We start from the raw sequence: 26397 nt of genomic DNA on the forward strand, positions 1-26397 counted from the left end.
CTGTTTGTCTGTCTATCTCTCTGCTGACCAACTCTATGGGCAGCTGGCCAAGTGTAGCAAACAACGACAAGAGACTAGTCACGTTCTTGTCTATCGAATCTATCGTTTGTCGTCCATCGTCTATCGTCTATCGCTTATCGACGAGCGTCTAGCCACGACGTCTGCGCAGCGTCTGCGATGAGTAATTCACCTTCGCTGTGTTTGAGTTGACGCGTCTTCGTTCATTGTGGGCGTCCGTTTCAATGGCGATTCGTATTGAAATTGAAATTGCCACAGTAAAAAATTACAAATAATAATAATAATAATAATAAAAAACAAATACAAATAAAACACCCACCGAAACATGTTCAATACACGCATGCCAATCGAATGATTTATATACATACGAAATGTGTATCGTATACTGCATTTTTTTTCGGATATTTTTTTTTTGTCTGGCGCTACGCTTCGTTAGCCCCTCAGTGGAATGGGTCAATTCCCCAACCGATCAACTGGACACTTGAGCACGTTTGCTCAAATGTTATTTCAACCATTTTTTAACTCCCCTCTCCCCACCTTGAAAACCGTATATTAGCATTTCCATTTGGACACGATCGATTAGTTTGTATGTCCCACAGGCGATATTATTATTATGAGAGAAGTGCCTACCTTATGCAAATTGAAGTCGTCGCATCATTAGCCAGTTTCCAACTGTAAATAATAGAAACTACTGCGAATTATATTCGAATTTTGTATACACTTTCAATAACAGTTGAGTGGAGGATCTGAAAAGAACGATAAACTGCGTTAGTTCTGAGAATTTCAGTATGAAATTAAGCTGGTTCGATTTCCTTATAACTCGAGCCTAGCTTTAATTACGACTCTTAAATTGAAAACAATAATTTGAGCCTACATTACAGCTTGTTTATAGCAAGTTCTATAAACACAAATTCAGCTTTGCTGCAACTTTTGCATAAACATAACCTCAAATTGCATTATTACTATTTTGTGTACAACTGATTGCCTGTTAAATGATCGAATCTAACCTCAAATTACCTATATCCTATCTTCTACTTTTCTTTAGCTAAATAATCCTAACCTCAAACTTTATTAGAATTCAATGATGACATTAAAGAAATTCAATTTTAAATAAATATAACGAAGAATCAATAAAAAATATTGAGTTCTAAATAAATACGACAAATAATTAATATGATCGACTTGTCAAATTTGCAGCGCAAATCAGCTTAACCTCAAAACTGCATTTTGCATTTTAGCAGCATCATTTCCTTTGCTTTGCCCCCGTCTCCAACTTCTTCTGTACGTTCAATTCAAGCAGCGAGCTTTATGGAAATGGCAATATGATCGATCGTAGGCAAAACAATCAAAACAAACTTCTAATAATCTCACAGCCGTTAGTCGCCCTTGTTGTTGTTATTGTTATTGTTATTGTAGTGTTGTCTTTGCCTAGGCAAAGCAAAGTCAAGAGCTTTGCAAAATTAGAGTTGTGTGTGTTTGTTGCTTTAAGCCGCCGCTATTTGCTTTTGTTTTCGCGCACACACACACACACACATTCATACAGAAGAATCACAAAAACAAAAAGACAGCAAAGCTGGAAGCGGCCGCTGCACTGATAGTGGGCACCTTACACTCACACACACACTCATACTAGCACGCACACTGAAGTCAAGGTGGCAGTCGAAGTCGAAGTCGAAGCCAAAGCAGCAGCAGCAGCAGCAGCAGCAGCGCTGTCTCTCACACTCGCACACCAAACACGCATAGCACTGTCGCTGTCATCTTCGCTGCCGCTGCCGCAGCCGCAGTCGCGGCTGCTGCTCTTGCCCGTCTGTTGTTGTCGTATTCGGTCATATCTTTGCTGCTTGCTGCGCTGTCGTCATCAGCTGCGCTGTGTCTAAGCTTCGGCCGGCTTGGGCCGCCGTCCACTTTACGCGGCTTTGATTCTGAATGAGGCAACTTCAGTCTGATTTTGGTGCTCGATCGATTGCAACGTGCTCGACGCTCGGTGTAAAACAAAAAATAACAAAATAAAAACAACAAGTTCAACAATCGCTTGACAAAAATACAAAACGAATACAACTCCCAACAACAGCAAACACACAGCACAGCAGCGCAAATTTTTTTTCTCGTATTTATTTATTTTTTTTTGGCAACTCTCGCAAGCGACATTTGATTTATTAACTCCGTACAAACACACACATACAAAGAGCAGCTTAAGCCGAGCCCAGCAGCCGAAAAGAAGAAGAAGCAGAAGAAGAAGAAGAAATCGGCGACAGGATTAGTCACACCTAACCAAGTGTTTTATTTCTCTCTCTCTCACTCTCTCTCTTGTGTGTTTGCCGGTGTAACAACAAACCATATAAAAAAAAAAAATAAATAAAAATAACGAAATCAACATCGAAATAAAATCCGAAATATCTTTTTACCTGCCTGCTGCGTGCTTCTGTCATTTTTTTTCTTGCTTGGAGGAGCCACTGTGATTAGCTTTGTTATACGCTACGAAGGTAATTTCATTTTCTCATTTTTTTTCGCATTTTTCTCAACTCTCTCACACACACACACACATTCGCTCACATTCCCATTTATCGCTAATAACTTTCACACTTTGGTAGCAGCAGCAAAAAAAAAAAAAATAATTTGCAAGTTTGTTTGGTTAACGGGGCGGCGACGTGTTTTTTTTTTGTTGTTGCTTTTGTTTTGGTTTTTGCATAACTCACAGTTAGTCAGCAACGTTGGCGTTGGCGTCGACGTCGACGTCGACGTCGCCGTTGAAGTTGACGTTGACGTCGCTGACAGCGATCGACCCGCCAACTTGTAAACAAACAAAAGAACCTTATCTTGGGGGCCAGCTACTTAAGATATGATTACAAAAATTATAACGAATATCGCAGTGCGAATAGCGTAAAGCAAATACCGTAAAGTGAATATCGTAAAGTGAATAGCGTAAAGTTGATATCTTCCAGTGAATATCACTAGCTTATTACATTTTGCATAACATTCAAGATTTTTCAATTTAGAACTCTTTCGTCTAACGCATGTTGTCATAATTTTTATCAAGATCTTCAACTTGAAACTTTTTTATTCTGCGAATATCGCAGTGCGAATAGCGTAAAGCAAATACCGTAAAGTGAATATCGTAAAGTGAATAGCGTAAAGTTGATATCTTCCAGTGAATATCACTAGCTTATTACATTTTGCATAACATTCAAGATTTTTCAATTTAGAACTCTTTCGTCTATCGCATGTTGTCATAATTTTTATCAAGATCTTCAACTTGAAACTTTTCTATTCTGCGACGATCGAGCGAAGAGCGATGCGCGGGGGTGTTCGTTGATTGCCAACGGTTTGCTATGCTAATCTCAAAAAAAAAAAAAAAAAAATGAATCTAATTACAATGGAACCTGTTCCCCAGGCACTTGTTGGCCTTGTCCACTCAGTGCTCAACGATCTCATAGCCAAAAGAAATTAAGATCGAAATCGGTCAGCGATTCATGAAATGAAATTTCAATATCTACTGTATAATAATTATTAGTGTAGTAATAAAAAAGGAGCCTAGGGCTGCGTATCGTATGTTTCTGACACCCACCACTCTAGAATATTATTATATAGAACAAATCAGTCACACAACTTTGACTATACCTAACAATGGGCATAAATTATACGATTCACTTCGATTCGGAATAATTGAAAGTCTCGAAGCTCACAGTTTGAGCGAATGTTCGACTAGTTTTAATGACAGACATTAACAATGCAATACTAGAATCTTTCGTACAGTTCGCTGCAAAAGTTCGACTAAATATAAATGTGATAGAAAGTTAAGAGCAATGAAAAGTTGTTCGTTTTAAGGATAGATTAAATCATTCTATTCTACAAATTTGCGAACTAAGCTTTTACTAGACATATGGGAACTTTACAAAATTGTGAAGCATCCCTTTTTTACAAAGAGAGAGCTTTGTTTTTAAAATCGAAATTTAAGAATCCCTCTTTTAAGTATTTCGATATGATTTATTGCAAATTGCAGTTGTAAGTTCTTTGATATATTTTAATTCTTTTTACTATGCATGCGAGAACTTTAAAGTTCGATATTGTAAAGTTCCACTTTTAAGAAAAATGAAAACTTTATTTTTTAAATCCAAAATCCCTCTCTTAAGTATTTCGATATGATTTATTGCAAGTTGCAGCTGTAACTTCTTTGATATATTTCGATTCTTATACAGTGGGGCGTGAGAAATAGTTTTTTTTTTGTTACCGGGATGGTTTTTCTACAGTTCAGTTCAGTTTGACAAGATGTCACCGTTAACCCAAATCGAGTGAATATCGAAGTTGCAGCTTTCGACTCGACTGGCGACAACACGACATCGATCAAAGTTGACAAAGTTTCCCACGCAAAAAAACACATTGCACGGTGTCCAAGACATAATCTTCAGTTTGTCTCTCTGCAACTTGGACTCGTTTTAAGAGTCCCACATACAACAATACTACGAGTAATGCATACACACACACACACACATATACAATCTTACTATATACAATTCTTGCTGATTAATATGCACGGTGTTGAGGCCTCGAAAGCGCTCCACATTTCAAGAACAGACACCGCATGTTTTATTCACCTGAGCAATGTCAGATCCCAAAAAAAACAACGGCATCTGACGACAACTGAAACTGAAAACAAAACAGAACTCGAGTAAGTACAGAAACTTACAAGAAGAACAAAAACGAAAACAACAGAAAGAGAGGGAGAGAGAGAAAGAGTGAGTGGGAAAAGGTGTGAGAAAGACTAGACGATACCCTCTAGACAAGTCGCAATTTGCTAATTTACAATTCATTTTACACATGTTTGAAGATCGCTTATCTTCAAAGATCAGTTCATTGATCGACTGCCAATTACGCTTCAAGTCAAGTTAACAATTGGAAATCATTCACCTTTTTGATCTAAAGTGATGAATATTGATGTGTTGTAAGATGTAATATGTCTTAGAATTCATATAATAAAAGATGAGCTAGCACTTTCTTTTCTGTAAATTAAATTTAGTATTTAATACTTGATTCAATATAATAAATAAATAAAAAATAATTTAATAATACTCAAAGTAAAAGAAATCGAATCAAGAAAGAAAACAGGTAATTTTAACTAACAAGCAAATACCCAACACTTGCCACCTCAGATTACAGGGTATGGTGTAAATTAAGAATATGCGAAATTTTTGAATAGTTTTCGGTTTCGGTTTCAATTTCGGCTTCGCAGGTGCTAAACAAAGTCACCGCTGTCAGCGTCGCAGTCAGCAGTCAGCAGCGAAGAATGACACAATTCGCGGCGAATTCACAAAAATAGCAAAGTGGCAGCGACAGCGGCAAATTGGCAAAATGGCGAATTGGCATCGCAATTCTCAGCTCGCAATTAGGTCGCCCACTTTAATATGCATGCAACCGAATAGAACAGAGAGCAGAATTGAAATGAAATTGAAATAGTTATAAATAACGACTGACGCCAAAAAAAAAAAACGAAACGAAACAGAAAAGCAACAGCAACAAAAATTGAAGCCGAGCAATTAACAGCAAAGTGCAAACAATTTCCTCAACGAATTGAACTGATTGTCAATGTCAAATGGCAGTTGTCAGTGGCTTGTTGTCGTTTGTTTGTTGGTCGCCAGATGGCAGATGGTCGGCTGCCTGCTTTACGCAATGGTGCGCGCCGCATTCAACAGGTGGCGCTGCCGTCGTCGCTTAACGTGACAGTCGCGATAAAAAGTATCGCGATACCTGCTTATCGATTTAGGATTTGAGATGTCAGATCGAGAGCTATCTTGCATGATATATTTAATCTTCTTCTGAATGCAATCGAAGCAGATTTATTTTTCATACGTGAGATGCAGTGCATGCCAATTGCAAGGCAAAGATTTAAATGCAAAAGCATGAATCAATGCAATGAAAATGTTATAGAAATATGGAAATAAATTAATTACCAATGGAACTTGAGCACTTGTGGGAATATGAAGATAGTAGATATGTATGAGATTGTGATAGAAAAGTATATTTTTGCTATAATCTAATAAAAAATCGAATGGATAATTACTTTATTTACAATCTCGAATCTAATCTATCTCTAGGAAATAAATTATCCCGTTCGTTAATATATTCACAGATCATAATCTATAACAAAATTCAATTTAATTTATAATTCCCGCTCGCCCCTTCTCTAATCTATCTATTGTGTTGAGGGGTTGACATCATCGTAGGGGGAAGTCGAGGGGAATCGCTTTCACTTCCTTTTGCCATTTGTTTTTTTTTTTTGTTTTGTTTATTTGTGTTTTTTTTAATGCGGTTTTGTCTTAGCGTGTTTCGTGTGCGTTTGTGACATTCGCGTTTTGCCGATTTGACTCAATTAAATTTTAATAAATTTTAATTTCAATCACAAAAAGATTTTTGCCAACATCAAGGGGCAACAAAAGCCATAGACAACATACACGAAAAAATTTTGTTGACCTCCGAAGCTGACACGAGAGCTCAGCTCAGCCCAGCACACAAAAAAAAATACAATAAATAAAAAGAAAAGAAAAAAAATATATATACATATAATAATTTATCAGCAGTCGCGGCAGTCTCGCATCAACAAAATCTCGCACGTCACGTCATCATCAGACGTCGCCAAGAGGATGAGCGAAGGTGTAGAAGAGGAGGGGTGGGGATAGCGGCAGCAGCCGCAGTCGCATCGACTGCAGTCGACGTCGGCGTCAGCGTCAACAGGTTGCCGCTGGCAGCAGCGGAGGTGCGACGACGACGACGACGACGACGACTTCAACTGGTTATCATGGGTCGCTTTTTAGAAATTACGTCATTTACGGCATCGTCGGCATTTGCAAGACGCCTGCTCAGCGTCTAGACGTCGACGTAGACGCCAACTGCGGCTGCGGCAGCGGCGTTGCCATCGTTGGCGACTGCGCGGCTGCTGCCACGCGACCTGTTCCTGTTGTGTTATTATTGTTATTGTTATTGTTGTTGGTGTTGATGTTTCTCACATAGACTCAACTCCACCATCTGTTTCTTTTCTTTTTGCAGCTTTTAAGTTGCCTTTTTTGTTATTTATTTATTTATTTTTTTTATTATTATTATCAACCATCTATTGAGTTGATTTGCAGTGAAAGCTTTCGCTACGCTTCGATCTGATTTGATTTTGTTTCTTTCATTCTGCCAGCTCTTTTTGCCCATTTGCCCTGCTTTTTTTTGGCTTGAATTCGGCCAATAAAAGCTATAAAAAAAGCTGAGTGTGTCTTCCTTTTGTTTAGAGATCAACTCACGTCAGCTGTTATTTAAATGAGGAGAAAGATGTTATTGATGATGGGGTTCCAAGGGTTCCATTTTTGTCATGCAGCATGACGCATTTTCCAATGAAAATGAATGAGTTAAGATAGTTGTAAGGCCCAAAAATTAATGACACTGCTAAAAACTGTTCAATGAAGCATCTTCTTTAGTCAGCCACTACTTTATCTTAATTCAAAAGTTGTATAGAATTGTGTGATATACGAGTATTGATAAAGTTTTCCATTCATAAAAACTTCACATTATTCAAATGATTTCATAGAAGTTGTTCGAAATTTAAACCATCATTTAATCACAATAATAATTTTAGTGCAGTTCTACGAAACCCATCGAAATGGCAAATGAAAGCGAATTCTAAAAAGCTTTCAAATGAGTTGTTGTATTTCTCTTTCGTAAGATGTTTCCAGTTGTTTTCACATTAAATTAGCATAAGATGACGACAGCAAGTCTAACCTTATATGGCAACAGACTTGAACAGCACAGCAATCATTTATCTCATTTGGAATAATGATAATTTCACTGTGAGATTACTGAAGTTTCCTCAAGTCATTTTAATAAATTTGTATATTCGATTGCATCATGAAGTTTTGAACTAATGACAGTCGGATAAGGCATATAGTATTCTTAAAAGATCGATTGATAAATTCGCAACCTGAAGTTGGGAAAGTGTAGAAGAAGTATAGTATTTAAATTATGGAATTGTCTAATGATTGATGGAAGTCTTAGGTAAAGTTTTGCTGGCACTTTTCGCAGCGCAGTATAAGCGTCTAAATTTAAAACAGTTAACAAAGCATTTGCCAATTTCATTATTGTTATTGTTCTTGTTCTTCTGCTTGTCTGCCAGCTTGTTGTTGACGTTGACGTTGCCGTTGCCGTTGCCGTTGTTATTATTATTGTTGTTAATACAAATGTTTTCCGCTTGCGACTTCGACTACGACTTCGACTAGAGGTGGCGGTGATATCACCGCATTTTGAGCACAAACAACAACTTTACTAAATTTGTTTGCCAAACGATAATTTTTTTTTTCTACTATTTTGTTGATCGACCGTCGTCACCCCTCGCCGATCACCGCAGTCGAAACCTGTCGATTATTAACAAAAATCTGTTTTGACAGCATTTTCAATACAACACAACATTTCGTCCAAGTGAGAAATTCTTTTGCTCAAGCGTATTTTTTTAATTATTGTAAAGTCTAAAATAAATTTTGCGATTACAATGATGTCAACAAATACGTAAATATATGATATGATATGCGATTTCTTTATGGAATTTCCCATTTTGTTCTTTTAGGATTTATGTCATACTCGATCTTGTACTTTCAACTCTATTTCTTTCCCTTTAAAACTCGCCAAATTCTCAGCGCTATGCAATCGCTCATTCTGTCCGCTCATCAAACTTATCTGTCATCAAAATTGTTGCAATTTTTTCTTTGTTATTTATAAATCAAGCGTCATTAGCGTTGTTTTCTAATTCTGATAACTCGCCTCACACAACGACTACCAAAATCAACACACAGCCATATATACTATATAGACATTATAGTCGTATAGCTGATAGACCGGGGCCCAGCTGATACCCCAGCGATAAACATTAGATGAGCTTGACAAATTTTTATAAAAATACAATTTGTGTTGATTAGGACATTCCTGAGTATTCCGAAATATTGTATTTCCAAAAACAGTTTCCACAAGTGATTCACAACAATGCAATAAAATTACCATTAAAGTTTTCAGTTCTATAGAAATATGCGTGATGAGTGTCAAAAACATTATTTTTGGAATTTAAGTAGGTAGACTGCTGTGACAAATAATTAAAGTGAGAATAAATAAATAAATGTGTAAAAATGAAATAAATAAAGCTAGAGAATTGATTATAATTGAGAGCAGATTTAAATATTCAGTTGGGAGCAAAACAATTGTTTCCAGCTTTTTCAATTATTTTTATGATATCATAAAGTAACTCAGGAACTGTAGTTGACAAATTGGAGTGAAGTAAATTGGGGTCAAGTGGAATTTAAGAATAATAATAATGCAGCTTTTTTTCTAATTCAATTCTATAAAATTGCAGATTAGATAGGTTCTAAGTTTTGTTAGATAACACAGAAAATTACACACAATTTTTGCGTTGACAACATCTCAAGTCAAGTCGTTGTTACGGGATTTACGCTTGACAGAGAAAGTCAGATTCAGTGGGTGGATGCTGATGTGTAATGTTAATGTTAATGTTAATTTTGATGCTGATTTGAATAGAAGCTCTTGTGGGAGCAGTTCTAAGCTCAATCGATAGCCAGTTGCAATTGCTGACTCAATCGGGTTATTGGCAAGTTTCGTTGTTCTCCCAAGATCAAAACTGAGATCTCTCTCTCTCTCTATCGGTTTCTCGTTATTGTTGTTTATGGCGTCTAGTGTCGGCTAATTGGCGGCCAGTGTGAGGCGTCGACTTTTGAGTTCGTGTTTGCGTTCGCGTCCATAAAAGGCGCGTTTTGTTTCAATGCGAGCGAAACAACAACAGCAACATTAACGCGTGGGCATTGAGCCGGTTCAATTAGCCCAAGGACATGTCGAGCAGTCACCAAATAAACCAAATCAACATGTGCTCCATATTTTCACTTGACTTGAATTAAATGTGACATATTTGTACAAACATTTGCAGTGGCAGCAATCGGAGGATTCCGAACGCAAGCAGCAAATCCGATCGCATCTGTACAAGTTGCGTGAATCGCGTCTGAGGAATTTGTATCGTCACGAAACGGACATGTCGGAACCCAATGGCAATACCCTAACCGGCTACGGTGGCAAGGATCCCTTGGTCACCAGTCATGGCGATGCGTTGCTCGATCAGAATTTCCAGAGTCTCAAGTCGAAGGAGGTGCGCGACTCGATGAGTCCAACGCATGAGCTGAAGTTCCATTCGATGACGCTCACTCAACCGAATACCACCGGCTGGGATGTCCAGACATCGTCGGAGGTTAGTCCCGATGGACGTGCCTATCGCACGGAGACTTTGGCCAAAACAGATGGTAAGTTTGCAAATGGTTGAATCTTTGTGGTTGTCTTTTTTTTTTCCTTTGTGTGTTGTTTTTTTGGTTCTGTCTCCAAGTCTCCCTACTTTATCTGTTTTCTGTTCGTATGTCTCTGTGCCGTGCCCAACCACCAACCAACCAATCAACCTTACTACTACTACCACCCCTCTACCAACAAACCACGACCACCATTCCCCACTCAGGTGTTGAGAAGCTCAATGGTGGCGGCATTGCGGAGTTCAAAGGTCGCAACGAGCAGCGCTCAAGTGCCTCGCATCAGGGCGATGACAAGAACTATGTGAAACAGGCCGCCGAAAGCTCCAACACCCATCTGCAGGAGAAGGTCGTCTTTGGCGATGAGGCCAGCGGACGCACCGAAATGAAAATGAGCTCGACATCCACCTCGTCGAGCTCCAAGTTTGTCTCATCCTCCTCGACCGTGGAGTATGACGATGAGCCAGCGGGCAAGCCGCGTTATCTGCTCGACTCTCAGGCGACCAATCGCCAGCAACAACAACGCGATCAACTCGAGCAGCAACAGCAGCGCGAGGAGCAACGTTTCCAGGAACAACGTTTCCAGGAGCAACGTCAACGCGAGGAGCAACGTTTCCAGGAGCAGCGTCAGCGCGAGGAACGTTTCTCGGAAAGTCGCGAGCAATCGAACAGCACTCGGAACGTTGAGACCCAACAGCATTACGAGGAGAACAAACGGTATGTGGACATGGACAAGGCATCCCCCGAGTATCAACGTCATGTGCAGCATTTGATGTCTCAGCCCGGTGAGATCATCTCCAATACCGTGGAGTATCCCAAGCCCAATGTCAAAATGATTACGACCGTTAAGCGGCTGCCCGATGGCACCATTGTCAAGAACAAGCGCTACGAGACGGAGCAAGTGAACTCCGCCACTGATTCAGTGCGCCATCAACAACAGCAGCAGCATCAGACCCAAACCCAAACCCAAACTCAAACCCAGACCCATAATAAGCAAAACCAGCAGCAGCAACAGCGTCATACGACAACGCAGTCGCAGCCACGTGATGTTGTGGATCATGTGAACACTGTGCGTCGTCCTGTGGATGCCGAAGAGCTGGTCAAACAGGAGACATATTCGTCGGTGAAGAAGTCGAGCCGTCGCTTCTCCACAGAGACCACTTCCGAGACCATCGAGGAGTACGACGATCGCAATCCAACATCGCAATCGCAGCCGCAAAAGTTGAAGGCACCCTCGCCGGGACGTCAGGACTTTGGCACCCAGGGTTTTCCCTCGGTGAAGCCTCATAAGCCCACCCAAGAGTTCCCCGGCCAACGTCCGACAACCCCGCAGCGTCAATCACCATCGAGTGACTTCTCCACGCACGGTTTTCCCTCGGTAAAATCGAATAAGCCCACACAGGAATTCATAAGCCAACGTCCCTCAACCGCTGACGGCGGTGAGGAGATCATTGTGGTCAAGTCCGAGAAGAGTCGCAATGTGAAGCAGAGTAGCTCAACACAGCGCACCACTGAAACGCAATACATAAGCGACGATCAGTCACCCGGTTCGCTCACCGGACCAAGATCGGGTCCGGCTCCCATTCAGGCCACGCCTAGTTGGGAGCAGCCGGCAAGTCCGCGTCGTGCTCCCGTCGAGGATTACAGCACCCATGGCTTCCCATCGGTGCGCTCGCGTCCCGATCAGCCCGACGGTGAAGTGTTGCACCATTCGACAACTTCGGTGAGTCGCAAACAGAGCGCCACACACAAGTCGAACACGGAGCACGTGATTGAGACGCAACTTGCACCCGATTACGATTACCCGGCTGAGCCCGAGCAGCAGCGTCGCTCGCAACCGTTGCAACAATCGCAACCACCATCGAGTCCACGTCGCGATTACAGCACTCAGGGTTTTCCCTCGGCACGTTCGCCAACGCGCAGCACACCAGCTCGCTCACCGCTGAGCAAATCGCCACCCCGGAAGCCTAGCACACCGGCTGGCAGTCGCAGCACCCCGGCAGGTCGCAGCACCACCAGCACCACGACAGAAACAACTAGCAACACGTTGACCCGTCGTCAATTGCAAAAGGAACGCGAGGTGGATGCCGCACATCGTGCGTTTGCCGCCTCCCTGCGCAGCAGCTCGCCGGCGGAGAGCACCACGTCAACGGGATCGCAGCATCATCACCATCATCAGCAGCATCCGCGTCGCGACAGCGGCCAGCCGACGGAGCATCAGCGCTTGACACCGCGTTCGAGCATCAGCTCGAACCGAACGTACAGGCGTGATGGACGTGAGGGATCCCACGATAGTCATGCGCCATCGGAGTCGAGTCGCATTAGCTCGACGACGGTGACGCGACATGTGGGTCAGCCCACGATTAGCTCGAGCAGCACCACCACCAAGAGTGTGGGTAAACAAGTCGTTACCAAGCTGAAGACGACACGTAACGTGCAAGGTTCTAACGAAACAATCGATCTTATGCCGCAGCGTTCGCCCAAGTCGCCGACCACTCCGAAAGCAGGCACTGCTACAACAACGACAACCACGACAACCACAACAACCACTCTCAATAAGCCAGTTACACCCACAGCTGCTGCCCCTGCAGCACCTAGCACCCCAAGCACCAATCAAGCACCAACTCTAACTCCAACTCCAACTCCAACTGCAAGTTCGGGTCCAACACCCGCTCCGGCTGCTGCAACTCCCGAGACGTCGTCGCCAGTGACAGGTACGAAATAGTCTCACCTAAACAAAGCACACACACTCAATCACATATACACACACACACATCTATATATATTATGATAAAAATTAATAATAAACAAGCGATAAACAACAACAAAGTAAACCTTATATCTATCTATGGAATCTATGTATATGAATGTATTATCCTTCAGATAACCAATCACAGTATACGTATGCTACTACTAAGCCAGCCGATATATTCTCTTTGCCACCACCCACTTCTCCTACAATTAACAACAACAACAAGCAGTCCTCCAACAACAACAATGAACCAACACTAACAACAACAACTACAACTACAACAACCACCACCAGCAAGAATCCGCAGAACAACCTCAACGAGAACAACAACAACAACAAGAACAACACCAACAACGACTCGTCTGATAGCGAATTGCTAACGAAAACAAAGCTGAGCACTAACGATGCCACAACAACAACCGTCCCAACCAATGCTGTGCCCGTGAAAGAGGCGCTCTGTGTGCGCCGTAATTACTACAAGCTTGGTCCGTCCGATAAGGACAACGGCGCAGAGCCCAGCCAGATTATTGCCACGGCGGTGACAAGCACTGAAACCGCTGGTAAGGCATGAAAATCCGTAAAACAAATAAGAATGCAATAGCACAACACGTATTGTTCTGCTGCTTCTTCCTCTGCTACTACCACACCCACAAACACACACACACACACAAAAACTTATACACACACGTACTATATATGTATGATATCTTTATTCTTTACTACACGTAATCAATTTTTTTTTTTGTTTTGGAACTTTTGCTAATAAAACTTTATTGTATACCGAAAAACAAAAAGAAAACAATTTGAAACCACTTTGAAATGTTCTATGTATTGCCTTAATGACACCACCACAGCCTCACATATACACATACACCGACAGACCGAAAGACAGAAATAGAGCAAGTTGTGATCGCTGTTTGACCGTTTCAATCTTATTATGGTTAGATTTTTCATCAAATTAATCAATACTTGTTTTTTTTTTTGCAAGCGTTAAAATAAATAGTTTTCGATTGATTTTTTTTGTTTAATATATGTTAATATGCAATAATAATTTAACAGTTTTCTGTTTTTCTTAAATACTCCTAATCGCAATTTTATACATAACGTTTTGTATATCGAATTCCAATGCTGTTCGTCTGAATATAACTTTAAAATGTTCCATAATTTGCCATAATATACCATAAGCGGTCACACTGTAATACACACACAGAGGCTCACACACGTAAATACTACTTACACAAAAACACGTAGCACACTTGGACTTGGACATGCCAACTACAAACATTGTTCTTTGCTTATCTTGCTGCAATAGTATGCCGATACTATTGCCTGCAATGTTTGTGGTGTACACAGCCGTTATCGGGATGTCATCGATAACAAACTAAGCTATCGAAACGTAACCCAAGTAATGCCAACTAATTCTTAATATTTGGGATATATGTGCGCAATAATTAACAAGGCAACAACGCCTGCTTGCCTGATTGAACCCAACTGCCTGCCTGCCTACCTGACAGATCGCTGCTAACACGCCCTACTCCCTCCCGTAGTGCCATTAACCCCGCCGAAAGTTCGCAAAGAGGAATTTTTGCGTAGCTGTTTTTGTTGTAGTAGTATTCGTAACTAATCCAATTAACGTAACACGTACGTAGCCTGGGCATGTTTTGGAACACTGTAGAGCACTTCCTACAACACACGAACCCTCTCTGGTAGAGCGCTGCCTCTCATTTTCTCCTGCACCAACCTGTGTTTGCCCAATTGCCTTGACGTTGTGATGTACTTCCAAATTTCCAACAGCAGGCGCCAGACCACAACAACAACAACATGCACCCAATGAACCCAGCAGCGATGCACCACACCGATACACTCCAACCAGCCATAGAAAACCCTATCACAACAGCACTACCCTAAATCCCGATGATGAACCAACTCCTGCTAGACGTAGCTCCAAGTCGCCCAGCGTTGAGCGACGCACAATGCTCCGTGAGACAACATTCGAGACCACTTCGGTGGAGGAGCGTGAGCGTGAGTTCTTGCCCGAGGAGGTAGCTCAAATCGATGATCAGATTGTCATCGATGAGAGCACCTTGGAGGTAAGACAGCGTAACGTTTCAAAGCCGAAAGGTAGCGACAAACCACGTGAATCACCTCGTCAAAGTCCCGAGAAGCAATTGCCAGGAACGGTTCTATCAAAACCCAAGGAACCTTCACGTTATCCTAGCCCCGAAAAGCAGCTACCAGGTACAGCTCCTTGGAAGAGCTCTCCTAAGGAATCCCCGGAGAAGGGACAACCTTCTCCTCGCGACACCAGCCCAGAGAAGCAGCTGCCAGGCACAGCTCCTTGGAAGAGTTCTCCTAAAGCGACACCGGAAAAGCGTCAACCCTCTAACATTCCAAAAGATTCACCACGTTCGAGTAGCCCCGAAAAGCAGCAACCAGGTACACCTTCATCTAAGCCCAGAGAATCGCCTCGTCAGAGTCCCGAGAAGCAGTTGCCAAAGGAGTCGCCTCGTGCTGATAGTCCTACGAAGCAGCTTCCGCCATTAGCACCATGGAAAACTGCTCCTAAAGACGTACCTGAACAGCAGAAATCTTTCAATACTCCCAAGTATTCACCCGAACAGCCAAAGGAGTCGAGTCCTGATAGGTTCCCCGCAAAGCCAAAGGAGTCACCACGTCAAAGTCCTGAAAAGCAATTGCCTCGATATTCAAATGAGCCACAACCTAACGACAAACCACGTCAAACCCCTGAAAAACATTTGCCAGCTGGAGCTCCAACCAAGCCCAGTGATGCACCACATTCAATGCCCCGCAAACAGCAACCGTCGCAGCAGTTCCCAGAGGATGAGTTCTTTAGGAGCACGGTGACCCAGAAGGTGACAAACACAACGAAAAACTTTAACGAAGAATTTATAACGAACGAAAGTAAAATACAGCCAACCCGTAAGGCTCCCGAATACCCAGTACCTAAAGATACTAAGCCCGAAAACGATGATATTGATAAGCCTCAAACTTTTGCGACACCTGAAGCTCCCGATGGTGGTTTCATTTCAAAGAGTCCTGACACTGATCAAGAAGATATCGATAACAAGCCCACTTATCGCAAAAAAGGTTTGAGTCGCCGTGAAACATTTGAGGATCGTTGTCGCAAAATCTTGGGCATGGAAGAGGATGGTGATACTCAAGGTACCTTCGTACAGAAAACTGAAGATAATGTGGATGACGATGATGATGATACGGAAGAGGACGAAAGCACTACGATCGTCCAGGAAACAGAAACGTTTGAGTTCAAGATCGAAGATTGCCCCGACGACGATGATGAGGACGATAAGCCCAGACGGGTAACCGAAAAGGTTGTGGTACGCACACAGCCCGTCATTAAGGTTGAAGAGCCTCTGTCTGAGCCGGAGTCTGAGACTCAACACCGCAGTGAGGTCGCCGTCGACGTTACGGAATCTGAGAAGACCGAGAGTTTCATAAGCACAAAGAAAACGACGCCAAAGGATAAGATAGAAACTCGTCCTGCTGCTGGTAAACCATCATGGGATGAGCCTCATCGCCCCACACGCAAATATCCTGAGGATGACATAAAGAACGTAATCGTGGACGAACCGACTATTGTTACAACGAAGCACACGTCAGAGGATGAAGAATTTATAACTCTTCCAACAGCTGGTAAACCATCTTGGGAGAACACAGTGCCAAATCAAACACCTAAGCCGAAAAAGACACCAAGCCCTGTTATCGGTAAACAACCAAAGGATGAGGTTGAGTCCCGTCCTGCGGCTGGTAAACCATCATGGGATGAACCTCGCTTGCCCACACGCAAAAGTCCTAAGGATGATGCAGAAACTATCACTGTAGAGGAAGAAACCATTATCACCACACAGCGAACTACGGAAGATGATGAATTTGAGACTCGTACTGCTGCTGGTAAGCCCTCTAGGCCAACACCCAAGGGCAAAGAACCATCAGGTGGTAAGAAACCTAACAATGAAGATGAGCCACGATTACCCACACGGAAGACTCCTAAGGACGACGCGGAGACTATAACGCTGGACGAAAAGACAACTTTTGTCACTACAAAACGTACGTCAGAAGTTGATGAATTTGAGACTCGTCCTTCGGCTGGTAAGCCATCGTGGGAGGACAAAGAGCCAACATGGGATGAACCACGCTTGCCTACACGCAAATCTCCAAAAGACGATGCAGAAACTATAACTGTAGAGGAAGAGACGACCATCGTTACAACACAACGAACCACAGACGATGATGAGTTTGAAATTCGTCCAGCAGCTGGTAAACCCTCGAGGTTTACACCTAAGGATGACGAAAAGCCTAGTCCTGTGGCTGCTAAGCCATCTAGGGCTGAACCACGTTTGCCCACACGAAAGTCTCCAAAAGATGATGCAGAGACTTTTACTGTAGAGGAAGAGACAACCATAGTTACGACGCAGCGAACCACCGAGGATGATGAGTTTGAAACTAGTCCAGTAACTGCTAAACCCGCTGGTAGATATCCTAAGGACGAGATGGAACCACAACCCAAAGGTCGTAAGCCATCTTCGGACGAACCTACTCGGAAAAATCCTAAGGATGACGCAGAGACTTTTACTGTACAGAAAGAGACAACTGTTGTTACAACACAGCGAATCACAGAGGATAATGAGTTTGAGTCTCGTCCTGTAGGTGCAAAACCGTCGCGGTCTTCACCTAAGCAACCTACTGGAAAACAGCCCAATGAGCAACGTCCCGCAGCCGGTAAGCCTTCGTGGCCTCGATCTTCTCCCAGCAAACATCCGAAAGACGATGATGAGACCATAACTGTAGAAGAGACAACTAAAACAGTTACTTCGAAGCGCAGGGATGAAATTGAGCCGCGCCCTGCGGCTGGCAAGCCATCGTGGACTGCGCCCAAGGAGAAAGAACCACGTCCGGTAGGTGGTCCTGTAGTTGGTAAACCTTCAAAGACTACGGAAGAACCACGTAAATTTGGCAAACAGCCTAAGGAAGGACCCCGCTCGCCAGCGGGAAAGCAAAGCATTGACGATGCAGAGACCATAACTGTAAATGAGGAAACGACCATAGTTATAACGAAGCGTCCTTCAAAGTCGCCATCGCCGGAGAGAACGACATTTAAGTCGCCATCACCCACTCGTAAAGAACCTTCATCCCCAACTCATTTTGTGACTGAGAAGATAATTGATTGCAATGGCAAGACAGTTGTGGAAAAAATTAGCAAGACCACACGCACTGTTGCACCCACCACACCTAAAAAGAAGCAACCACTCGACAGTGAACCTGAAGAATTGCAGCCTAAACCTGACACAAGAAAACCGCAAACTGGCAAAACCGATACCGAACGCCGCAACTCGCGCACCACAAAAACTACAACCAATACCGTGACCAAGCAACCCGTCAAGGACTCTCCACAGAAAACCACAAAGAGTCCACGGAAAGAGTCACTACCCAAGCGTGAGCCTGCTAAACGAGATAGTCTCGTTGAGGAATCTCGCAGCACAACGACAACATCCACGACAACAACACGCACAACGCAAAAGGATCGCAAACCCAGTGAGCCCAGCAGCTCGCCCTCGATCAAAGATCGCTTACGCTCATCGCCACGCAAACAGAAACCGCAAACGGATGATGTGGACGGTGAGTCATCCTCACCGGACACAAGTCCCAGTCGTGTGCCGGGCAATGAGCGACGACGCTCCAGCAACATTTCTGTGCACACCGAAATTATTATCGATCACACATCCCCGAAGATCCTCTCCCCCAAGACGGAGCGTAAGATCACAGTGCCAGCACGCAAGTTCCCTGTCACTGAGCGTAAGGAATCAGCGCCAGTGCCGCGAGTAACACGTCGCGATAAGGACAAGGTAACCCGTTCGACCAGCGAGAATGTCATCAAGGTAGTCAATGGTAAGCCAAAGACGGTTGCACCCGAAATGAGTAGTCTCAAACCCAACGATCGCCCAACACGTCCCAACAAATGCTTCACAACAAAGACTATCAATCTGAGCGAGCAGCTAATCAATAGCGAGGAAATGGAGAACGTTATCATTGATATACAACATGCTAAGAGTTCGCGAGAGCCATCGCCAGATCGTATTGTGCCAACGCCTGTGCCAGCTGAGCTAGATACTGGTAAACCACGTTATCCCGATGTGGTTCAGGAGCCGGACGATGAGCCGCGCAAGAAACCAGTAGTAACCAATATTCCCATCTTTGAGGAGGAGGCCAATGCATATGTTGGTTGTCAAATATCCGAACTACGAAATGCCAATGGCATCGAAGCGGACATTCACGACAATCCCACCGTGGAGGCACCTAAAAGTTTGGATTATCCCAACACCATCACGACCACAAATGGAGTAACTAGCACCAGTATCGATGTGGATGAATGTCTGCTAAGTGTGCACGAGAAGGTTAACAAGTTTACGCACACAGCGGAGCAAGTGAAGCAGCCCAAGAGCTCAGTGCCATTTAGTCGCCAGTTTGACGAGCATACAAAGGTTTCCGCCAGTGACGAGTGCTTGCTGAGCATTGACCAGAAGGTCGATCGTTTCCTCAAGACCGCTGAGAATATTACTAAGCAACCCATAACACCCTCCCGGGAAATCGAGCGTCCCAACTACGAGGATATCGATGAGGAACTGCGTCAGGATGACTGCACCTTGAGCGTCTCGCAAAAGGTGCACAAGTTTATTGACACCGCCGAGAAACTGGCACCAAGTGCACCACAAAAATCACCCCGGTTGGTGGCCAACATCGAACGTCATATTTCACGGCAAAGCGAGCCTGAGTCGGAACCCCAACTCGATCAGGAATCGGAACCAGAACAGCCTTCAGATACAGAAGATTTCGAAGAACGCGTCGTCACAACAACAACCACAACAAAGCGTGTTGAACAACAACCTGACACGGATGACGAACTGCAGCCCATGTCCAAGGATCACACGACCACGATTGAATTGAAGCGTCAGAAGGACATTCTCAATCGTCCGTCAGTCTTCGGACAGCGGCCAGGAGATCGCAAGCCAACCCCTAACAAGCAAACACGTGGTAGCCCCAGCACCTCACTAATCACAGAGGAACGTCGCTCCTATCGCAATCAGACCGTCTCTTCGCCCAATGCTCCACAGCGATCCCCGCTACGCAGCAGTCCGGCACCCCGCAAACCCTCGCTAGAGAAGCAACCACGCGGCAAGACAACCACTGACTCTGAAACACGTAAGAGCAGCATTCACAGCACCACTAGCAGTACTACCAGCAAGCGTAGAGAGCACATTACCCACGATCAGTGGGTAATTAGCGATGTGGATGTCGATGTCGAGCAGGTAGGACCTGCGCCTTCTGCTTACCGTCCCAGTCCGCAACCCACATCGCCGGGCAGACGCACCACCACCGCACCTACCAGCAGCAAGCCGCTAAAGACACCAGCGGAGGAGACGCCCAGTAAATCTCCACAACAAAGTCCTCGTCCCACTTCACCTGGCAGACGCATTACCACCACGACTACGACAGTGAAAACTACAACCGAGGAATGCGGTAGCCCACGCGCCACTTCGCCGCTAAAGACCCCAACTGAGGAGTCTCCAAGTAAACCCAATCAGCATAGCGGTAGTCCACGCGCCACTTCGCCAGGTCGACGTCCCACAGTCCCAACAACCAGCAACAAGGCAGCACCACTGAACTCCAGCACCGTAGTTAGAGCCAGCACTGAGCACCACCACAGCACCACCAAGCATCATACAACAACTACGCGAACACATAGTCCAACTAACCAACAAAAACAACCATTCACCCAACCTGACAGCTCCCCTGATAGCCCCACTGAAACCCACGTTGAACCACTTTTAGACCGCAGCAGGCCAAAGCAACCACAATCCGGACAGCGTAGCGTTGCCTCACGTCGCAACATCTTTGAGCAGCCATCGCATAGTCCAAGTGCGGAGCCCAATGGACGTCGCCCTTCCTACATGGATCACACGAAGAGTTCCCTGGAGCACATCCGACGTGACTCCCTGGAGATAAATAAGACACACTATTCGCGTAAGTCATCCATTGAAGATGATACGTCCGTGGAAGCCCGCAATCCCAATGCGGCTGTGAAGTTCGATGTGCCCAAACGTTCGACTTCGCGTTCCGAGCCCAGCGAAGATATTGACATCGAGCAGCTGTTTGATGTGGTGCAGCTGGAACAGTTGCTGGAGACGGTCAGCAGCTATGAGCTGCGTCGTCGCATACGCGCTCAATTGCGTTTGATACGCAAGAACCTGATTAACGCTGGCAGCAGCACCACCACAACTACTACATCGACTACAACAACCATCAAGGGACAACCCAGGGGCGGCAGCAGCAACAGCTCGACGCCCAGTCGCAGTCCGTTACCCAGTCGCCGCACACCGGAGCAGCCTCGCGATCGTAGCCACAGTCCGGACAGCAAGCAGATCAGGGACCAACGCAGCAGCAGCACCACCACCAGTCGCAGCACCACTCGCAGTCCTTTGCCCAGTCGTCGCCCATCAGATCAACCGCAGGAACCACGTGATCGCAGCTACAGCCCCGACAGCAAGCAAGGCGTCAAGGAGTCCCGCACCACCACAACAACTACGCGACGCACCACTGAGCCCGACAGTTCCACGGGACATGGCAAGCCACCGGTTAAACCACGCGAGCGAAGCGCCAGTCCAGCTCAGACTCAGACAACAACTACGACAACAACAACACGTCGTCGCAGTCCAACCAACAAGACGGGAGGTAGCAGCAGCACCACAACAGTAACCACACGCACCACTACCAGCAGTAGCAACCATCACAATGGTAGCAGTCCACGCAGCGTGCAACCCTCGTCAAAGGCAAGTCCCATTTGGGCCGATCGCAGCAAAGTGCTGCGTGCTTCCGGTTCAGCCTCCCCAACGCCACGCAAGCCTTCCACCACGAGCAGCACTACCACAAGTGGCAACAAGATGGCTCGCACTAGCAGCAGCACCACCAGCAGTAGCAGCAGCACTACCACAACCAATAACACAACTACCAAACGTCGCGAGGAGGACTCGATCACGTCCAGCTATGGCGTAGGACCCACCGATGAGAACGGTTTGCCCCTCTTTGGCATACGGGCACTGAAGAAGAAATCACAGCCGGCGCCGTGTGAGACAAAGCAAGGTAAGTCGTGAGCGTGAAATGCTAATGCTATCCAGCAACTAATGAAACTCTTCCTACTTATTATCCCAACTTAGAAGTCACAGGCTATGTCATTGAGGAACAGTTCTATTCGGATGACAAATCGCCGCCACGTCACGAACGCAAGGAGTTGATCTATTCCAGCAATCCGGAGGAGTTGGCCACATTGCAACAGCAGCTGGAGCGTAAATCCCACACGGATGCCAATACCAAGTTGCAGCGCGAGTTTAAGCAAATCACCGGACCAATGGATGCCATTGATACGGTCACAACACGTCGTGGTTCCGCCAAGGAAATCAACGAGCGCTTCATTCGCAAAGAGTCCACAGCCTCAAATCAATCGCAAACCCAAACACATACTCTCGTCCAGCATGAGCTGGCCGATGAGGAGGAGACCGAGGATAGTGAATCAAACGATGTGTGCAGCGTAATTGAGGTGGAAATGGAACCGCAACTGCGTCAAACAAGCAGCAGCACCACCAGAACCTCCAGCTCCACGCGCTCCTTCCTCAACACCAGCGGCGAGGAGCGTCTCGTGAGCAGCGTCGACGATGTCCTCGAGCGTATGCGCAATGCCGACAATGGTAAGCCATTTCCCTATGATTCGGTCAATCAGAAATCTCGTCTAACACAATTCTTTATTCCTATAGTCGTTGAACCCGGCGACAGTTCGGAGGATCGCGAAGCACGTGCTTTGCTTAACAAATTCCTGGGTGCCAGCGTTATCATGCAGGGTGTGGAGAGCATGTTGCCAGCTGGACAACGTCAGCAATCGAACAGGAATAGCAACAACAGCAGCCAAGCGGTAAGCAAATAAATTTCTAAGAGAATCCTATCTATAAAGAATTGTTCACCGATAATGTTTTGAATTTGAATACATAATCAAAAAATGACTACAAATATTCATATCTGATCTGCGCCCTATTCAACGCAGTATTATGATAACTAATTGAATATAAGCCGATTTATATTATAATTCGAATAAATTTTGATTTCTATGTAATAAACTAAAAATAATGTATTCCCAAAAATTCAAGTTTGACTATTTAATAGAATAATAAATAACTTAATAGACATTTTTAAAGTGTCCGAAATGTTAAAGCATTTTAGCAATACGAAATGATTAATCTCATAGAGAAGGGAAAAATGCTCTTCTTAAAATTGAAGAAACATTTTCACGCCTATAATAGGACACTATTCTATGAAACATCATCTAACAGGGTATATCGAGAGCACATCAATTCCACCAAAGCCAGAGCTGGAGCAGCTGCTGAGGGAAAGGGAGAGGAAGTGAAAGAAACACAGAAAAAGAGAGGCGAAAAGCCAAAACCCACGTGTGTGCACAGCACTTGTCTATGCACCACGATCTCTAGCGAACATAGTTGCCTTTCTCTCTCTCTCTCCGCTCTCTTCGGCAGCAGACTCTCCGAGGCTCTCGCTCTCTCTCTCTCTCTTTGTCGTTTTCTAACTCTTTGGCGCTTTAGTGCCGTGTGCGTGATGTGAGCTTCTGGCTGAGGGGCAATGCGAAAGGGGGACGAAATGGAAATGGAAATGTAAATGGGAACGGGAATGGGCATGGGAATGAGAAGAGTGGCACGAGTGTTGGAGAGTGGAGAGAGTCGAGTCGGCTTGTCGTTTGTCGGTTGTTCGCTTGTCGTTTGTCGGTTGGCCAATTCAGTACACACTCAGAGGCGGCATCGATCACTTGTGCGACTTTTGTGCTCACGATCAACAACACAGTAAAAGAAAGAAAATTATACAAAAAAGAATATATAATCAAAAAAAAAAAAGAAAGAAGAAAGTAAACTAAGCAAACAAATAAAAGACGACGACGAGCGACGCAACGCAACGCAGAGACGAACAGCGAGCGAGCGAGACGTGCGAAACGTGCAAAGAGGCAAGAATATATTCTTAGCAAAAAAAACCCAAAACAGTGCAAACTCATTAGAAAAGTCAAAAACGAACAAGCAAAGCCAAAGAGGAAAATTGAAAAGCCAAGAGGCAACAAGTTTTTGTTGTTCTAGAACTTGTTGTGTTTATTTACCTTTTTTTTTGAGTTGTTGTTGTTCTTGTAACGGACAACAACAAGAGCAGCAGCAGCAGCACTATTATTATAGTCGTTGTTGTTGTTGTTGTTATTGTTGTTTTTGTTACTGCTGTAGAAGTTGTTGTTATTGTTGATTGTTGTGTTTAAAGCGCGAGTGTGTTAACCAAACTTGGTCAAAAGCGGGGAATCGGCAACTGCAACAGCAACTAAATAGTGTGCGTGTGTGTTTGTGGCAGCCTCCCCGAAAATAAGTAGGCGTGGCAGTGGCCGCAGCTGTTGCATATTTGCCTCTTCGTCGCTTCACAGCGTTTTTGTTGTCAATTATTTTTAGTGCGCATAATTTGAGAGGCCGGCGCGAGGAATTTCTGTCACGACACCTCAAAAAAAAAAACACACAAAAAAAAAAACAAAAAGAAAATACACAAAGAAAAAGCACAACACACAATGCACCTGAAAGTGGAAATACACACACACACAAACATAACTAAATACAAGCCTGTAGCTAACACACATACTCTCACACATACACACACACACATTTGCCCAGCAGCAAAATTTTCAAATGCTCGAAAAAAGCAAAACTAAATAAATAAATAAATTTAAGAAAAAAAAAGCAGGTGGCGTGCAGCAGAAGAAGGGGGGTGGAGAGGGGGAAGGGGGAAGTAGGGGGACTGCTGCATGAATGAGAGCGCAAGCGTGCGATAAATGTTCCGACAAAAATAGCGCAAACGCTAGACACTATTTATAAGGAGACGTCGAATCCAAGCAACGCCAGCGTTTCTGTTGTCTGTTTGTGGAGCATTTTTTGGGCAGAAGAGCGACACCCAGCTATATAGCTATAGCTAAAGATATATATATGTAGATGTATATATATGTACAGATGTGTGTAGGAACAGATACTTTCTGAGAGATACAGGCAACATCTATAGTTGAGTTGTGCATCCATCGCTGTGGCCCGTATATATTTATTTCACTTTTTTTCTTGTTTTTGGTTTGGTTCACTTGTGCACCAAATACCACAGAATACCACAGCCCTGCTTATAGATCCTACTAAGCTCCATCTCTGAGTTTATTATAGACAACGACTAGATACATTTATATATCTCACTATCGCTCGCATAGCACAGATACTTTTACTTTACATTACTTTTCGATCGATGGAAAAGTTTTCTCGATCAACTCGACAACAAATTATGAAAAGCCAACACACAAAAAGATGCAATACTAAATTGTGAAGAAATAGGTCACCAAAACTAAACTATAAATAATACACTTCATAATCACACAAAACACACAAAAAGAAGAAGAGAAAGGAAAAGGGCAGCCAGCGAACATGTGCTCAAACTTAATGGGACCTCTAACAAATTAGTCAAAGACGTTTTTTTTTTTTGGGAACACAACTTTGAAAGGCTTTTGCACGTTGTCTTCCATAGATCAGCCCCAATTAATTAGCTGGTATTTATATACGTATCTGCTCTGATATCTTTATGATAGCTCATTTCGTATTCGCAAAGTTTCTCTCAGCTGTTCTGTTCGGTTTTGTTCTATTGTTCCACAGTTTTGATCTTTTGCCGTTAAGCGAAACCATTTCTAAATAGAGTTCTTTCATCTTTGACAACAAAATATATTGCTACCCAAATTTAGTAATAAAATATGTGATTCACTTACCAGGGCAAAACAGTTTAGCTGGAGCTGGAACGAGATAAAGATACAAAATGAATAATGTGCATACTAGATTCAAGATGTAATAATGATTTAAAGAATAGGTTTCTTAATACAAAGATTAGCATACTTTTATCTAACAGTGTTTGTTTTTTTATTGTTTAAAGTGGAACTTTGATTTCGGGGTTCATATAAACAGCAACCAGCATAAAATACATTTCAATTATTTAATCAGAAATTGCGTGAGTAACTTTAGCACAAAAACTATACTTCTGTCGACTATTTTGGGGAGTAATCTCAACTATATAAATTAAGTTTTTAATGTCGAAAGAACTTTTCTGGAATAGATTAAAAGAAGTAAGAAAACTACAAGAAGAATGTGAGATTTTGAATGAAATCAGAGCAGTGCG

At 43.9% G+C, this 26397-nt stretch overlaps 1 protein-coding gene and 2 long non-coding RNA genes across 4 annotated transcripts in view; 1 reads left to right on the forward strand and 2 right to left on the reverse strand.

The window, feature by feature from the left end:
• The window catches only part of LOC133848300 (uncharacterized), a 53621-nt gene that overhangs the window by 8878 nt on the left and 18346 nt on the right, over positions 1-26397 (reverse strand). The window contains exons 2-3 of one of the 2 annotated variants that reach the window (XR_009895248.1): positions 25994-26017; positions 649-690 (exon numbers count right to left, since the gene is read on the reverse strand). This is a non-coding gene — a long non-coding RNA (uncharacterized LOC133848300). Of the gene's footprint in view, positions 1-648; positions 691-25993; positions 26018-26397 lie in introns of those variants that run through there. The other variant, XR_009895247.1, reaches the window with a different exon arrangement.
• Positions 1-26397, forward strand: part of LOC133848295 (microtubule-associated protein futsch) — a 52282-nt gene that overhangs the window by 6458 nt on the left and 19427 nt on the right. Inside the window, 6 exon segments of the mRNA XM_062283795.1 lie at positions 9971-10337; positions 10544-13048; positions 13218-13646; positions 14881-22260; positions 22335-22862; positions 22929-23083. Coding sequence (XP_062139779.1) covers positions 9971-10337; positions 10544-13048; positions 13218-13646; positions 14881-22260; positions 22335-22862; positions 22929-23083 — 11364 coding nt within the window.
• On the reverse strand, positions 1961-10103 carry LOC133848298 (uncharacterized). Its single transcript, XR_009895246.1, has 2 exons — positions 9963-10103; positions 1961-2481 (listed from the first exon to the last, which is right to left on the reverse strand). It is a non-coding gene; the product is annotated as an uncharacterized LOC133848298 (long non-coding RNA).

The sequence above is a fragment of the Drosophila sulfurigaster genome, chromosome X (assembly GCF_023558435.1).
Source record: "Drosophila sulfurigaster albostrigata strain 15112-1811.04 chromosome X, ASM2355843v2, whole genome shotgun sequence".
NCBI classification, from domain to species: Eukaryota; Metazoa; Arthropoda; class Insecta; order Diptera; family Drosophilidae; genus Drosophila; species Drosophila sulfurigaster.